Raw genomic sequence first — 18,154 nt, forward strand, 5'->3', positions numbered from 1 at the left:
TGGCATGTATTTGGATTCAGACACAGACATTTGGCCTGTCTGAGGATTTATGGGTTCCAGCCAAAATAGACAAAATCTTTAGACTGCAGGACAGTAAAACTGCTTTCATGGACAGAGTGCTGCCCATAGAGCCAGGCAGATCCATATCCCACCTTGGATGCTGACTGACTGTGTGACCCTGGGTAAGTCACTAAACCCCTTTATTTTTTATTTTTTTTTGCAAGGCAAACGGGGTTAAGTGGCTTGCCCAAGGCCACACAGCTAGGTAATTATTAAGTGTCTGAGACCGGATTTGAACCCAGGTCCTCCTGACTGCAAGGCCAGTGCTTTATCCACTACGCCACCTAGCTGCCCCCACTAAACCCCTTTAACCCTTCATCTCCTCATTTATAAAATGAGAGGATGTGAATAGATGGTCCCAGATGTCCCTTCCAGTTCTAAAGCTGTTGTCTTTCGATACAAGATAAATCACTTCCTGGCTATTAGCCTCAATTTTCTCATCTGGAAAATGGGGAGAACAATACCCAGTCTCTTTCATTGGTCTCTTGTGAGAGTCAAATGGGATGATGTCTGTGAAGATATCTGCAACTTTACAAGTGCTATAGAAATGCCAGCTGTTATGATGATGATGATAATTATGATGATGAAACCGCTGTTCCCAAGCAACAGGATTGTGACTGTCGTTGGTGTTATTGTTATTCTGCAAAGAGAAGGAGGGATGGAAGAATGATGAGGTGGTTTTCAGCAGTCTAGTTAGGCTGGGATGCAAATGCTATGAATCGGGGAGAATATGAAATAAGATGGAAGGATACTGGAAGCCGATTGTGGAAGACCTTAAAAACTGAAGTAAGAAGTTGGCCCTTCCTTCTAATGGCAGTGGGGAGCCAGCAAAGACTTTCTAAACAGGAGATTGACGTGATCAGACCTGTACTTTAGAGATATCAATCTGACAGCTTTGGGAAGGGAAAGAGCAGAGGAAGGGAGATCCATTAGTAGCCTGTCCCAATGAGTAATCCAGGTGAGAAGTGATGGGGGCCCAGGTGAAGTGACTTATGTGGGTGGACCAAGGGAAGAGATAGGGAAGGTGGAATGGTGAATGATTGTCTTTGAGGGATAAAGGAGAGAAGGATTATTACAGGATGACTACCATGCAAACAGGAAAAATCTTATGAATAATACCGGAAATTTATGAATCATCTTTCTTTCCTTCTAAGTTCTCAAAACCATTCTCTATCGATTCACTCATTATAATGCTGCCGTTGTTGTTCAGTTATGTCTGACTCTTCATGACTCCATTTGGGGTTTTCTTGACAAAGGTACTGCAGTGATATGCCATTTCCTTCTCCAGCTCATTTTACAAATGAGACAAACAGGGTTATGTGACTTGCCCAGGGTCATACAGCTAGCAAGTGTCTGAGGCTAGATTTGAACTCTAGAACTACTTGGCTTTAGTTCTGGCACTGTATCCACTGCACCCCCCCCCCCACTGCCTTCCATTATATAGATGGGGAATAGCTACTGTATGTATACTATAGAAACAGACATATGGGATAAAAACATGGAACATACAGTTTTAATAGCTTAATAAGATACCCCAAGGTTTACGCTACTAGAGCTCAAAATTGCATTGACTTTAGAATACTTGATTGTCATCTATGATATAGGCATTATTATATCCATTTTGTGGATAACAGGACTATATATCAGAGAGATTAAGGAACTTGCCTAGGATCACACAGCCAGGAAGTATGTAAGGTGAGATTCAAGCTCAGTTCTTCCTATTCTCAGCACTATCCATTACATCATTCTGCCCAGAAGATCAGGCCTTTAAGGGCTCTATCCCAGGTCACACAGTAAATCAGTGGAGAATCCCACACTGAGGTCCCCATCACTTTCATTAGCTGCCCTCTTGCCTCAAAGTCTCACCTCCTTGGTAAGACATTAGCAATTGACTTTCATACTTAGGGAAATCTCAATTACATTTTCTACTTCTCCTTCTCTACTTCTGAATTGTCTCACCAGACTCCTATGACACCAGAATCTTGGTGTCATCCTTGAGTCCTTACTTGTATTGACTATCATATCCAATCTGTTGCCAAATCTTATCAGTCCTGCCATAGCACAGAACATCTCCTCTATCCTCCCCGTCTTTCCTCAGATTCTCCTTCTAGCCCCTCATTCCCTCTCACATGGTTCATTCTTTTTGGTTCCCTTGTCTTAGGTCTCTGCTCACTTCCTTCCAGCCTCCACTCAGAAAGAAAACATGTGTCCCTTTAAAATAATACCATTCCAGCAGGGCCATTTTTAAGAGGACATAAAATATTTGAACAAAGGTAGGGTCAGTCCCCAAATGTTTGCATAAAGCATTTGTCCCCATCTATCTGCCCCTAGTATGCATGTGAGAACACACCATTCTCTCTCTCTCTATCTCTCAAGTTCCAGGAAAATAATTTATTAACTTGCTCATTAAAAGCCACCCCCCCCCCCCCCAGGCATTGCAGGCAGACAATCCTTGGAGGCTGAACCAGGAGAAGGAGAAAGGAGCTATTTTCCCTTAGACAGAAAGAGGAGAAAGCCCCCCTCAGTCCAAGGACTAGCACCATCTGAAGGCCTTGGCAGACATGGGTAATGTATTCACAGTCATGACCCAGAGTGGCAGAGAGCCCTGAACCTGTGGCCTCTAAGGACTGATGGGACTGTGATATCGGCTTTAACCCACCAAGCTGCCCAGGCCCAATGTAAATTCATCAGCCTTACAAATATTGCTCCTTGGCCCACTGAATAATTTACCGTCTCTGGGCCCAGTCTGGCGCAGGTCATTGGAGTTCATGGGTTAATAACAGGTTTGGTTTTCGATGTCAGCATCTCCCTTGATAACATATGAAAGAATCCTATTCTGTTGATTAGATTTTGAAATGGATCAATTTTTAATCAGCAAAACACCTGACTGGCTCAATAAAAGGAGCATCGTGAGGCAGGATGTGGGCCCTCTTTATTTACCCAATTGTTTGTTTTTAGTCCTACGCAAATTCCCACCCAGACCCCTCCTCCTGAGAGGAATTGACCGGATTATCCTTCTGGACTCAAACCGTAGATTCTGTATTTGATTCATCTACTGATTAGTTGGTAAATCCATGGTTCTCTTTAAGAGATAAGAGCCCCAGCTAAAGGTTTGATTTAGTCATCCATTCCTATCGATGGGAAAACATTTACTTACCAATGAAGAAATTCTCCTTAATGTAAGAGCAAAGGGGAGAAGAGAAAGGGGGTAAAAGCCATGGCTTAGAGTGGCTCATGGGTACCATGTTCACAGGGCAATAGATGGGCAGCAGAACCACAGGATGTGGAGGAAGCCATTCCAGGTTGAGAGTTGGCGGATTTGCATTCAAGATCCCATTTTGGGGACTATTCATATGTGTGATCTTGGGTTAGTCCCATTTGTAAACTGAGGCATTTGGGCTCAGTGGTCCTTGAGGCCTTCCAGGTCTCACCTAGTAATTCTGTGATTCAAATCCTGTCTGGTATTTCTGTGATTCAGATCCTGCCTCAGGGACTTACCTCTGTGGTCTTGGACAGATTATTTCAAACCTGAGAAGTTTCCTCTGTAAAATAAGAAAATTGAACAACATGGGCTCTCTAAGGTTTCTTCTAGCTCTGAAGCTGTGGTCCTAGGAAAGAGGAAATTTTGTATCTGGAGCACCACATACCAAGTTCTGACAGATCACCCAAAATGAATCTTCATTTGAGGATGGGAGAGAGGACACAGGGATTCCAGGACACCTGAGAGAAAATTGTTGTACGTGAGTGAGGGAAACAGAAGAGGGAAAGGGAGGAGCTCATCCCAATCCACCATCTTTAATGAATGATTCTTACAGACTGGCTCAATGGAAGAAAGACTTCCTAAACTGAGAGTAGAATAGACCATCTTGGGCAGTAGTGGGCTCTTTTAGAGTCAGAAGGAACCTCAGAAGTGTCATAGTCCAACTCCCTCCTTTTGTGAAGGAGGAAACTGAGGCTACAGAAGATTAGAATCCAGTTTCCTCCCCAAATATAGACTTTCCACTGCAATAAGTTAAGGCGTTAATTAATGGCAATCCAGAATCTTTGCCAAGAAAATCCAAATGGGGGTCATGAAGCATCAGACACAACTAAAAGCAATGGAACAATAACGATGATTGAGATAGGGTAGACAAGATCCTTGTTCAGGTACAGGCTGGACTCGGCCTCTGAGGTTCCACCCAGTTTTGAGATACTGTGATTCTGTGAACTAGGCGCAAAGTGCTGTTATTTCTGTGCTGCTGACGGACTTCAAATTATGTGTCTCCATCTAAATTTGGCACTGTGGGTAACAGTCCTGGTTGCCCTGCCCTAGTTATGAGTTGAGCATATCCTATTTAAGCTTTCTGCGATTTGTGGGTATTTTCTAGATAGCCATCCTTATTGATGGCAGCATCTCATACATCTCTCTGTCCATTCCTCTCTATTTCTACTGATACCACCCTGGTATGGGTCCTCACTAGGACCATTAACAATAACCTCCTAACTCACTCTATTCCTCCTCTCTACCCCCCCTCCAAGTCATCCTTTATACTTACTCACTAATGGAACCATCTTTTTTTCCTGTATAAATTTCACTGTATTGCCTCTCTTCCCAGACAAGGCTCCTTAACGCCCATTCAGTGAAGTCAGTGGACCTCAGGGCTCCAGAAGAAAAGGGTAGAACCAGATTGCAAAGGATTTTAGATGACAAGTAGAAAAATGTCTCTTAATCCAAGAAGCACTAGGGAGTCACTAAAACTCCTTGGGCTAGGGTCATGCTTATGATTTAGGACTATAGCTTGGCAGCTATCTTGGTACAGTTGAAGAAGCATTAGAATACGAGACAGGATCCCGAGTTCCGCTCCAGAGCCAATTACTGGGATTGTCCAATTATTAGGCATGTCCAATGTGCTTCTGTTGCTGTCGTTGTTGTTGTTCATACGTGTCAAACTCTTCACGAATACTCCATTTGGGATTTTCTTGGCAAAATCTTTGGAGTGGTTAGCCATTTCCTTCTCCATCTCTTCTTACAGACGAGTAAATCAAGGCAGACAGAGTGAAGTGATTCACCCAGGGTGACACATCTTGAAAGTGTCTGAGGCCAGATTTGAACTTAGAAAGTTGAAATCTTTTTCACTTCAGACCTGGCACTGTATCGTTATATGATGAATGTTAATAATAGTTAGCATTAGGGGTGGCTAGGTGGCGTAGTGGATAAAGCACCGGCCCTGGAGTCAGGAGTACCTGGGTTCAAATCCGGTCTCAGACACTTAATAATTACCTAGCTGTGTGGCCTTGGGCAAGCCACTTAACCCCATTTGCCTTGCAAACCCCCCCCAAAAAAATAATAGTTAGCATTCTTATAGTGTGCTAGCATTTGGGTAGAACTTTATAAATATTGCTTTGATGGTCCTTAATAGTATTTAGGTGAAATGGGGATTCCAGATGTTATTTTCATCCCCATTTTACATTTGAAGAAACTGAGGTTCTTAAAAGTTATATGACCTATGGATAGAAATGAGATACAATCTCGGGTCTTACTGACCTCAAATCCTTTTCATTATAACACACTGTCTCTACCTAGGTGCAACCAATTGCATTTTCCAGAGTCTTAGTTTCCTTATCTGTAAAAGAAAGGAACTGAACTAAGTGATCGTTGATATCCTGTGTTATTCAGGCCTTCAGACCTTCTTTCTATGATTCTATTGCCCAATCTCATTCCAAGAACAATTGGCTTTGGGGGGGATGAAGCTTTAGAAGAGGAAACTCTGGGGCCTTGGGATTGCCAGGAGATGAAAGCCAAGATGGGGGAGTAGCATAGCCATGGTCAACAACATAGCCCTGCCCCCTATTTGGAACCCTGTTTCATAGCCTTAGAGGCCTTCAAGGGAACTCTTGACTTTTCTGGGTAGTTCTTCCTTGGCAAAGGGCAGACACAGCTGGGCAAGTCTGGGGGGCTCTGGGTAAAAGAGATGAATGCCAATTTCCCACTTATGGGAAGATCCCCTTCTCTCCTCCTATCCCATAAGCTGTTTCAGATGGCAACAAATTCATCTCATAGTGCCCTGGTGGGTCACCTTTTATCCATCCATCTTTCTCCAACCATTTGGAAAGTATGTTATTAGAAAGACTTCAGGTACACTCAGGAACATCTTGGCTTCTTCCATATGCCAGTGAAGATGCAATTGAATGACTAGGACTGTTAATTCATTCTGAGCTATTTGCTGGGGTCTCGAGACCCTGATCTCAGTAACTGAAGGGGCTAATTATCTTTTGAAATACATGGTCTTTAAAGGCATAACTAAATGGCCTAAGGACTAGAATTCCGTTTACATGGTTAATAATAGGTCCAGTTTTGAGTCTAGGGAATAAAGGAAAAACATTATCTAAAGGATTATAACTCTCAAATGAGGGGTGAAGGGGATAGAAAGCAACATTTAGAATGAGAGGACTTGAGTTCAAATCCCAGTTTTGTCACTTTCTACCTATATGACTTCAGATACTTCTCTGCGACTCAGTTTCCTCATTTGTAAAATAAAAGGCTTGGATTAGAACAGGGGTTCTTAACCTTTTTCATTGGCATGGATCCCATTGACAGTCTGATATATGGTAGGTGTGGCTAGCTCAATTCCTACAATTCCTTCAGACGAAACTAAGGACCCCTTCTCTAGTCAAGTCAAGAAGCATTTATAGGGGGCAGCTTGGTGGCGCAGTGGATAGAGCACTGGCCCTAGAAATCAGGAGGACCTGAGTTCAAACCTGGCCTTAGACACTTAACCATCACCAAGCTGTGGGACCTTGGGCAAGTGACTTAACTTCATTGCCTTAAATAATTACATTTTTTAAAAAAAAGAAGCATTTATATAAGTAGAAAGAAAGCCAATGCCTATCCTCAAAGAACTTATATTTTAATAGATTTAAATGCATTAAAAAAAGAATGTCTTGAAATTTAAAAAAAATTACATGTGTACGATTACCAAGGAAACCAATTCTATTGGAATACAGTTATAAATAAAGGGGTGTTTAGGAATATGGAGAGGCCAGGGGGTGGCCAAACTGAGGCTGTTCCCTCTGAGGTCCCTTTCAACTCTAGAATCATGAGCTTATGAATTGTATTTGTTTCAGTAAGCATTTATTGTCTTTCATGGGGAAAGCCTGGACTAGGGCTGTTGATACCTTTGCTAGAAACCTTTGAGAAGCTTACATTCTATTGTGGAGAAAACAATTGTTGATGTCCTGACTTTTCATTTGTGTCTGACTCTTCATGACCCCATTTGCGTTTTCATGGCAAAGGTACTAGATTGGTTTGCCATTTCCTTCTCCAGTTCATATTACAGATGGGGAAGCAGAGGCAAATAGGGTTGAGTGGCTTGCCCAGGTCACACAGCTAGGAAGTGTTCGGGGCCAGATCTGAATTCTGGTCTCCTCGATTCCAGGTCTGGCACTACCTAGCTAACTTACCTGAATACAAATCAATAAATGCAAATTTTATACAAAGAGATTTCAAAGCAGAGAGAGCAGTAAGCTTGGGGTAGGAAGATCAGGAAAGGCATCATATAGAATCCTTGTAGAAGGTTGTTGTCCACACCTGACATGGGCTTTGGAAGAACCTCAGTATGCCTTTAGGTGACCTTGAGGAAGAAAAGCATGCCAGACATTTAAGACCACCTGTGCAAAGACATGCTGGTAGGGAAATAAAATAGGATGTATACAGTAGGGAATAACTAGCAAACCAGTTTAACTAGCATTTAGTGTATGTGATGGGGAGTCATGTGAGATGAGGCAAGCATGGTAGTTGGGAGCCAGAGTGAGGAGGGTTTTTAAATGCCAGACTGGGGATTTTGAATTTTTTTCCTCAAGGCAATAGGGAGCCATTGAAGGTTATTGAGTCAGGGAATGATGTGGTCCAATATTTGTTTTAGGAATATTGGCTTATTTTGACAGCTAGATGGAGGATGGATTGGAGTCTTAACATCCCTATTAGGAAATCCAGAATGTGTTTCTTGACAGCGATGAAATGGGAGAGGAAGAGAGAAGGGGAGAAAAGGAAAGAAATTATAATAATATTTTTTATGGTGAGATGCATGTGGGTGGGGGGGAGTTAGCTTTTTAAAAAATGAACAAACATCTTAAATTTGCTAACTAGGTTTAGTAAAATCAAGACCTATGTCCCTTGTAGAAGGCAGCAGGGTCTCGACTGGGCCGCGTGCTAGCAGTTAGCTCACAGTGACGGTCATCGGTCAGTAGGCAAGGTGTCCATTGAGTAAAGTGAAGGACTTCCTCTATCTGGCAGCTTGGATCTACTCCCAGCTTTGTCCTTAGTAGACAGGATTTCCATTCTGAACTGTTGCCTTTCGGCCTCGAAGGCTCTCAGAAACCCCCCAGTCTAGTCACTGAGTAGGAGTCCCCTGACAAAGGCCCTGTCCTTGCAGACCTTCAGTAAGGGGGATCCATTACTTTTCCTATCCCCCTTCTCATTGCTTTGCTTTATCAGGTCTCTTGCACCATTAATTCTTCTCTTCTGTCTGTGAAGGGAGTGGCTTCCCTAGGGTTGAGCATGTTTTTTAGGGAGATCTGATCTGGGGAATTCAGAACATCTTAAAGTTGAAGAAACTGAGGCTAAGAGAGGTTTTCAAAGCAATAACCTCATAAGGTTAAAACTAATAACACTCCCTCTTTACAGATGAGGAAACTGAAGCTGAGAGACTTTTTCAAAACGACCCTATGACTTTAATACTAATCTAATAGTATTTAATTTAATACTGATACTAATAGATGAAAAAACTGAGATCAAGCAAGGTTTTCAAAGTGCTTCACATGTTTTATCTCATTTGTCTCTCACAGCAATCCCATAAGGTTAATACTAATCTAACCCCTCCCCCACTTTACAGATGAGGAAACTGAGGCTGAGAGCACTTACCCTTGATTCACAGCTAGCTAATATCTAAGGCAGATTTGAACTCAGGACCTCCTAAACTCTGCAACCAGCATTCTCTCCACGCACTATCCTACCTAGCTGCCTCAGGATGGTAAGATGCCCCAGGTGAGCTGCTAGGTGGGATGAGAACATCTCTCCCTTTCTTAAGGTTGTTTTGAAGCTCTGATGAGATAATGTATGTAAAAAGCCCTTTGCAAACCTTAAAGCTTTATTATTATGCCATCAAAATGAGTCCCTGAGGTATAGCAACTGCAAAGAGCAACCTGTAGATGTTTCCAGAACAAGACTTTATCTTTTCTTTTTTTTTCTCACACAGAAACTTCCTATTAAAAAAAAGAAAGAAAAAGAGAGAAAAAAGCTCAACCCCCTCCCCTTTTGTCTGCCCGCCATGGACCGACCATCAGCTCTTGCAGAAATAGTAAATAACAAACTACCCTACCTGGGGATAAGTGGCCCAGTTTAATCAGAGCATTCAAATATTTGAATGCCTAACACTTTATATTTTTGTTAACTTGATTATGTAGCATTTGAAATACCTGTGAACGCTTTAAAGAAGCCCGGTGATGAATTATTTGCAATTTCACAGGAAACTTCTATTTTAAAAACAAAATAATATGAAAGTTGCTGGGGAGGTTTTTTCAGCAGCAACTACACTGTATAATGAAACAGCTTGAGAATTTGCCACATGCAAGATGAGCTGGCAGACGGAGTAGCTGTCAATCATCGCTCCCCCTCCCCCTGCTCTCCCCTGGAGATCTGGCCTCCTGGGCAGATTGGGTGGGTGGGAGGGTGATGGGGAGTCTTAAATCCCAAATGGGGAAAGAGCATTTATTCTTGGGAAGACCTGGGTCTGGCTGGAAGCCAAGGCAGGCTCTATGAGTAACTCATTGAGGGAACCCTTGCCTTCCTAGGGCTGGGGGCCCTAAATATGGTGAACAGTGGGAAGCTTCCCATTTTAGACTTGGAGTGTAGGATATCCATGCTGAAGACAGAATATTAGGGAGGTTCCCTTCTTAGTGGGAGAAAGACAGGGCAGAACTTTCTCTAAACCCTGGATCCCAGCTTCTAGTCAAAGGGCAATAGAGATAATGTCTGTCCTTCATTTCGAAGAAGACAACAACTTCAGGAAGGTGATGCCTTGACGTACATGTGAATTGGATTTGAGTGAGAGGGGGGCTGTACTAAGTCCCCAGCCTCACTTTCTCCTCCAGAGCCATCTGGTCCAGTGGCCAGATAGGAATCAGAATGACTGGAGATGGCCCTGGATGGGAGGCAATCAGGGATAAGTGACTTGCCCAAGGTCACACAGCTAGTAAGTATCTAGTGTCTGAGACTGGATTCAAACTTCCATCCTCCTGAGTCCAAGGCCAGTGTTTTATCCACTGTGCCACCTAGCTGTGCAGTGGGCAATAGACATATGTTCTTGGTATCAGGGAGATCTGGGTTTGAATTCTATATGTGGCTCTTACCAGCTGTGTAACAGCTGATTTCTGTTGTTTTTCTCCAGGTTTAACATTTTGCTAAATATAGCAAGGCCCTGAACTCATTCTACCAGAGCATGCCTGTCCATATTACCCCTTAGTGCTCTAGGGGTACCCCTGAGGGGTCAGCTAACTTTCTCTAATGTAGTCAGCTCAGTTCCCATTCTGGTGTATGATTCCCACTTTCCATACCTTCTCCCCAATCAGATGCCAATCCTTGCAGATATCTTGGTTCCTCTTTCCCATTCCCAATTCTGTCCCTTTAGTTGTAGTTGGAATGAATGTCGAGCTGTTATAATTTCCCTCTAGCTGATCTCCTGGCTTTCAGTCTTTTCTTTTTTCCAAGAGGCCTTAAATTCATCTTCCTCAGGTACACCTCTAATTACATCATTTCTCCCCTCCAAGAGTGTTCCTTGTTCTCCTCTCCTGCAGTGAATTATATGCCATTCGTAATATGTCCTACACCCCCAATCCTAGGGAGACAGTGTAGCACAGTGGATTAGAATCAGAGGAACCGGATTCCAAATCTGTTTTTTTTGTCATTTAATAGCTGGGGGGACCCTAGGTCCATTACATCACCTCTCTGGGTCTCAGTTTCCTCGTCTGTAATGTGTTAGTGTGTTGGGAGTGGGAAAGGGACAAGTTAAACTCAATGATCATCAAGATCTATTCTACCTGTTTGAAGGTAGATCCTCCATCTTCTCTTTGTACCCTAAACTTTAGCTACACTGGACTACTCACCATTTCCCCAAATATACTTTGCTGTTTCCTCCCTCTGAATACCCCTTCCAACTTGAAATCCTGAATCAGGGAGATCCTAGCTACCCTATTAGACATTTTACAATTCTCCTGTTCTTTCTGAAGTCTGTACCAAATTTCTACAACCAGAAGTGTTTTATTCCATATCTCATAGAATTTTTTCTTTGTAAGACAATGGGATAAAGTGACTTGCCCAAGGTCACACAGCTAAATAAGTATTAAGTGTCTGAGACTGAATTTGAACTCAGGTCCTCCTGACTCCAGGGCCAATACTGTATTCACTGCACCACCTGGCTTAGGATCTTCTAGTTATTATGTTCTATTTTTTAACAGTATGTGTAGCTCTCTTATCTTCCCTAAGCATTCTGGGGAGAGACCCCAAATTAGTCAACTCCCTACCACCTCGAAGCACCAACCACAGTATCCCCTACATGGTAGGTATTCAGGAATTTTCTTTTCAATAGAATCCAATTCAGTAAACATTTAATAAGAGCCTAACTGGGCATACAGAGAACCAAAGTAATCCTTGTCCTCAAGGATCTTACATTCTAGTAGGGGAGACTAAGGTATATAAAAATAAATAATAAGCTGGAAAGCACTAGCAGCTGGGGGGATCAACAAAGACCTTTTGTAGGAACCATACCATAATAATGGGGTTTTTTGGTTCTTCATTTTTGAAGAAGACCATAACATCAGAGAGGTGATGTCATGATAAACATGTGAATTGGATTTGAGTGAAGGGGTGCTGTTCTAAGTCCCCAGCCTCACTTTCTCCTCCAGAGCCATCTGGGTCCAGGGGCCAGATAGGAATCAGGCCGACTGGAGATGGCCCTGGATGCCAGGCAATCAGGGATAAGTGACTTGCCCAAGGCCATAGAGCTAGTAAGAATCAAGTGTCGGAGGCCAGATTGGAACTCCTATATTCCCGACTTCCAGACCAGATTGAGATGATCACCTGCCCCCTGACTGCCTATTCCATAGGACAGAGGAGTGAGTGCAGTCCAGATAGGCAGGCCCACTAATGAGGAGCAATGGAGGCAGAATATAGACTTTCGTCAGAGAAGAACAGTAGAATTGAATTTAATTGGGTTTGTTGATATCTCCTTGAACCTTTGCTGCTAAACCCCCATCAGGGAGGGTCCCAAGAATCAACAGAAAGAAAATAGACATTGGGGCGGCTAGGTGGCGCAATGGATAAGGCACCGGCCTTGGAGTCAGGAGTACCTGGGTTCAAATCCGGTCTCAGACACTTAATAATTACCTAGCTGTGTGGCCTTGGGCAAGCCACTTAACTCCATTTGCCTTGCAAAAACCTAAAAAAAAAATAGACATTGACCAGAGTCAGATTTGGACCAAAATGGAAGGAGAGTGACAAGGCATTGTGTTGGCAAGTGCTTCTACTTTCTCTCTGCTTCTCTCTCTGTGTCTCTGTCTGTCTGTCTCTCTCTATCCTTTTTGTGTCTCTCTCCCTTCCATCTGTCACCTCTCCCTTTCTTCTCTCTCCCTCTCTCTTACTTTCTCCTTTCTCTCTTCTCTCTCTGGCATCCTGGGAGTCAAGTGCATGGGAGGAGAGTGCCAAAGAGCCCCTGTTTGATGGGACACTGGAAATGTTTGGTGATGATTACTCATTTATTAGCACTGGCTATTTTTCACCTGATGGGGCTTTGAGCAGGGAGAGATTATGTCCTCCTTCCAAGTAGTTACTCCAAAGAACCTTGCCAGAGATGTATTTAAAGGAGTGATGGAGTAACCAGGGAGAGTCGGTCATGGAGAAAAGCCGGCATTGAACAATAGAGTTCCCCAGCATTATTACAGTAACATAAGCCCAAGGGTTCTGTTAGCTAACCTGGAAGTAACACGGCCGGAAATAGGCTACTCACTAATAGCCACAGTAATAGCTTATGGGCTCTTGCTCCTGTCAGCAGGAACGGACAATATATCAGGATCTGTTGAAAACATTAGCAACATCAGAAAGTTAAATATTCATATTATATCATCCCTGGCATTTTTATTGTCATGAGAGCAATGGATGTCAGAAGATCATGACTTAAAATTAAGTTTATTTCAATGATGGAATATGTGCCCATCTAACTAGCATCTGGTCCTTTGAAATGTGTGTGTGTGTGTGTGTGTGTAGACACACACACACACACACACACACACAAACACACATATACTAGAGTGGTTTGCCATTTCCCAAGGTGAATTATAAGAAAAACACTTTTTTTAATACAAAGGGAATTGGGCCAGACTGACCTGATTTTTAATAAAGTGGGCTTAGAGCTATTGATTGAGATGATCAGCATTCATTGTCTTTTGTAGTTAATGAGGAACTGTCCAATTTCTGTTGACCCAGGAACCCTTGGTGCTGCTCATTGTTTTTAAATGAACTTGAACCCAAGTTGTCCTGACTCTGAAGTTGGCCCCCTATTCATTATTCCTTGGATAGGTCAGCTTTCATTTTAGAAAAGTCAATTCATTCAGCAAACACTTCGTAAGTTTCTACTGTATACAAATGCATTATGCTAAGCTTTGGGGATTCAAGGATAAAAATGGGATAATCTCTACCATCAAAAAACTTACATGATAATGAGAGAGTTATAATATATAGGTGAGCAAGAATGCAATGTGGTATGGTGGAAAGAGAACTGTCTCTGGAATCAAAGGAGCGGGAAATCAAATTCTGCTTGTGCCACTTAGTTCCCAAGTGACAGTGGATAAGTCACTTAACATTCTTGGGTCTTAATTTCCTCAAGTGGGATGATAGTCTCTAAGGTCTTAACTCTGCAACTCTGATCTTAAGTTAAAAAAAGTATATAAAGTAATAAAAAGTAATTTCAAGAGTGCTAATAATTGGAAGGGGCAGCTAAGTGGCACAGGATAGAGTGCAAGGTCTAGAGTCAGGACGATCTGAAGTTCAAATCTGCCCTCAGACACTTATAAGCTGTTTGACCCTGGGCAAGTCACTTCACCCTGATTGCCTCATTTTCCTCATCTGTAAAATGAACTGGAGAAAGAAAAGGTAAACTGCTCCAGTGTCTTTGCCAAGAAAATCCTAACTATGGTAACAGAATAGACTGGACAATAATAAAAATAATTAGAAGACTCTGAAATAAGATGTGGTGCTACAAGAAAGCCAGGAATTCCACAAGATGGAGGTGAGATGAAGAGCGCATGCTACTCATGAGCCAGCTCAGGCAAAGGCATAGAGGTGGGAAGTAATACTGTACATAGAGTAGAGCGAGCAGGTCGACTGACTAGAACAAAGAAATTCCCATTTCACAGATCACATGCATAGTCAACAAATTCAAGCATTAACCTTAAAGACTGAGCCAGTTACCGGGAGTTTCATGTTTCATGTGGTTTGATGTGTATTTCCACAGAAGAGAGATTGTTAGAATTCAGATTTGTTTAGATGGAAACCTAAGGGAGCTAAACCCAAATTCCCCCAACCCAAGGGTTCTTGGATGAGTCTGCCCCACAGTTCAAACTCAGAGGACAGTGCTCTCTTGAGGTTCCAATGTGTCAACCAAGAGGATCTCACTGCTTACAGCTGGCTGCCCAACAGCGGGTCAACAATGTGTCATGACTGCCAGAAAAGCGAATATGATCCTCGGCTGTGTTTAGCCAAGCATATTGTCAGGCCTGGGAAGAGACTAGTTCTGACGTTCTCCACCCTTGGTCAAATTCCATTGCTAGCACCATGTGCAATTTTAGGCTCCATATTTTACAAAGAACATTGGTGAGCGGGGAAGAGTCTGGAGATGGTCCACTAGAATAAAAAAGGGGAATTGAGGACAATCAATCAAAAGCATTTATTAAGGACCTATTGTATGTCAGACACTGTGCTGGGAACTGGGGACACAAAGCCAGGTTTCTACTTCCTGCTATTTCCTAAGCATACTCTATATGTTTATCCCTCCCCATCCCTCACCCCCATTAGAAGGTAATCCCCTTGAGGGCTGGCACAATCTTGGCTCTAAAAAGTGTTTAATTAATGCTTCATCATCAGCCTTCTCATCTTCCTCTTGTGTCATCTAACCCTATGATCTGATGAATCCCATTAATTTGATAACGAGGAAAATATAGCCCAGAAATTTACCAGGAGCTCGAATTCTAATCCGGATTCTGCGGATTCTTCACTGTAGTGTTCTTTTCTTCTTCACTGCTTCTCTTCTCGTAGAGGTGTCACATTAGAACTGGAAAGGACTTTAGAGGTTATCCTTTTAATTTTACTAATGGGAAGACTGAGTCTCAAAGAGGAGAAACTGTTTCCCCACGTCACCTTGTTCAAATTCCTGCCCAAAGCATAACCCTCTTCTGTAAGTGTCCTTGAGAGGCAGCTCTCTAGCTTGTCTGTGTGTGAACACTTCTGATGGCTCACAAAGTGGGACCATAGATTATAGCTCTAGGTCTAGAAGATTCTGAGAAGTGGAACAGCTTATAGGAGACAGGAAGTGTGACCTGGTTGATCGAATTTCTTCTTTGAAATCAAAACGATCCTCTTCTGAACCACAGTGGCTGTGGAATTCTGAGTAAGCCACAATCAGGTAATTTTTTACGACTCTAAGTTTAAAAAGAAAGAGACAGGAAAGGAAAATAAAGGGGGCAGCTAGGGGGTGCAGTGGGTAGACTACTAGCCCTGGAGTCAGGAGGTCCTGAGTTCAAATCCAATCTTAGCCATTTGATAGTTACTCGCTATGTGACAAGTAACCTAACCTTGATTACCTCAAATAATAAAAAAAAGACTTAGTTGCAGAGATGGTGTTTGCAGAGGGAGATTTCTCACCTTATTTAAATAAGATCACCGGGGTGGCTAGGTGGCAGTGGATAAAGCACCGGCCCTGGAGTCAGGAGTACCTGGGTTCAAATCGGGTCTCAGACACTTAATGATTACCTAGCTGTGTGGCCTTGGGCAAGCCACTTAACCCCATTGCCTTGCAAATCCTTCCCCCCCAAAAAAACCTAATAAATAAATTAATTAATTAATTAATTAATAAGATCACTGGTCCAGGCCCTATGTTCTATTCTCCTTCCTATTACCTAGCCAGTAAGAAGTGGGATGAATTTAAATGCAGAATTCTTTCCTCTCTCCTCACACTTCCTTTGAATCCCATCCATCTCCCTTCTTCTACCCAGCTCTATTTGCCTTTATCTCTTTGATATCCTTACCGTGTATCTTACACTCACCCACCCCATAAGCTCTTTCCCATCCCCAGGATGAAGTTGGCCTTTGTAAATGCTGAGGAGTGAGCGATTTGAAAACAAGATCAGTTTTTCCACAAATTAAATTGTGTATGGATGTGCTGTCTGTGCTGGGGGGGGGAGCAGGCTACTCCCAAGGCTTGTGTTTCATTCACGATCTGAGCTAGTATCCAAGCTAGGCCTTTCACTCCCTCCTCCGCTGTCTGGGCCCAGGCACAGCTGTTCTGGGCCCTCTTCCTTCAGGATGGCTCTTGTCTGCTGATTACATTTGTATTGGTGATCAGTGACCAGATTTGTAAGAGATCCCTATCAAAGGGGAATCAGAGGGAGGGATGATTACCCAGCAGCCCCCTATCCCAGTCAATCAGCCAGCCTCCAGCCTATTTGGATGCTCTTTGTCTACCTCTTTTTTTTTTTGTGGGTCCAGATGCACTAGGGGGAAATGAGTTCCAAATGGCTCCATTAGCATGCGGCAAGGCACTTCATCCCCCCCATCCTGGGGGACTTGCTACTCCAGATGAAAAGAAAAAATAATACACCATTTATTTGGTTGGGTGTAGATTTGAAACCCAGAATCCTGGCCCTTGAAACCATATTCCTGGACAGAGAAACTCTACATCAGTTTTTCCAATGGGAAATTTAGTTTTCTGACTCTCAGTGTCTCCTAGATAGCATGGTATAGTGAAAAGGAAAAAAAAAATCAGAAGCCTGGGTTTGAATTCTGCCTTTGACTTCTTACCTCTTTGACATCAGGCAAATAACTTCATCTCCCTCATCCTTAGTTCCTTCATCTGGAACCAGGAGAACATTTTCTATAATAATAGCCTTGTAAAAACAAACTATTTCCAAGGCTTAAAAACCTGATCAATGCACTAGCCAATTATATTTGTCTAAAGCCCATGATCAAAGCAGGTTACCTACTCTTTGATGGAGAGCTGATGGATTCAGGATGCAGAATGGAACCTACATTTTTGGATATGGCCAATGGGGGATTTTGTTTTGCTTAACTATGTCTATGTCACAAAAGGTGGTGGTGGGGCAGATAAGAGAGAGAGAGAACATAAATACTCATTAATTGGAAAAAGGAAAAAGAGAAAATTAAGGGATTAGACTGAACTGCCTCTCAGGTATATATATATACAGTCTATATATAACTCAGTTATCCTTACTGGTATGGAGTCAGGGATCAAGAGACCTGTAGGACTGCACTGTAGGATTTGAAACAGTTCTATTAAATCCAGTAGGCATTTTTGAATACCTACAATGAATGAGCCAGGCACTAGTATAACAAAGTCAAAATGAGAAGGTCCTTGCCCTCTAGGACTAATTAGGGAAGAATATGCATACATAACTTGGAGGATCACAGGGATCTCAGAGGCCATCTAGATACTGGACCAACTCCCTCATTTTCCAGAAAAGAAGTAACTGAGCACCAGGGAAATAAAAATAAATTGCCTGAGGTCAAATAGGTAATTGGTGTCAGAGGTGAGACTTGAACCCAACCAACATCAGAGCAGTGAGTCCACCAATAAGTTAATATAAAATCAATGAAAGTTTATAGTAGGTAATTTTAGGAGGAAAGCACATTAACCCCTGAGAGACTCAGGAAAGACCTCGTGTTGGAGGGGGTCCTGAGTTGGACTTCTGGAATTCTGTAGGTCTTGGTGGGGAGGCAAGACCAACACGGGCTGCCACCTACCTGGGTAAAGGCATGGAGTCGGGATGGAATATT

At 42.7% G+C, this 18,154-nt stretch overlaps 1 protein-coding gene across 1 annotated transcript in view; it reads left to right on the forward strand.

Moving 5' to 3' along the window:
- Positions 1-215: 215 nt before the first annotated feature.
- CUX2 (cut like homeobox 2) overlaps positions 216-18,154 on the forward strand; it is a 277,255-nt gene continuing 259,316 nt past the window's right edge. The window contains exons 1-2 of the mRNA XM_074205699.1: positions 216-1,018; positions 9,294-9,395. Coding sequence (XP_074061800.1) covers positions 9,366-9,395 — 30 coding nt within the window. The 5' untranslated portion in view covers positions 216-1,018; positions 9,294-9,365. The remainder of the gene's footprint in view (positions 1,019-9,293; positions 9,396-18,154) is intronic.

This window comes from Macrotis lagotis, chromosome X, assembly GCF_037893015.1.
Source record: "Macrotis lagotis isolate mMagLag1 chromosome X, bilby.v1.9.chrom.fasta, whole genome shotgun sequence".
NCBI classification, from domain to species: Eukaryota; Metazoa; Chordata; class Mammalia; order Peramelemorphia; family Peramelidae; genus Macrotis; species Macrotis lagotis.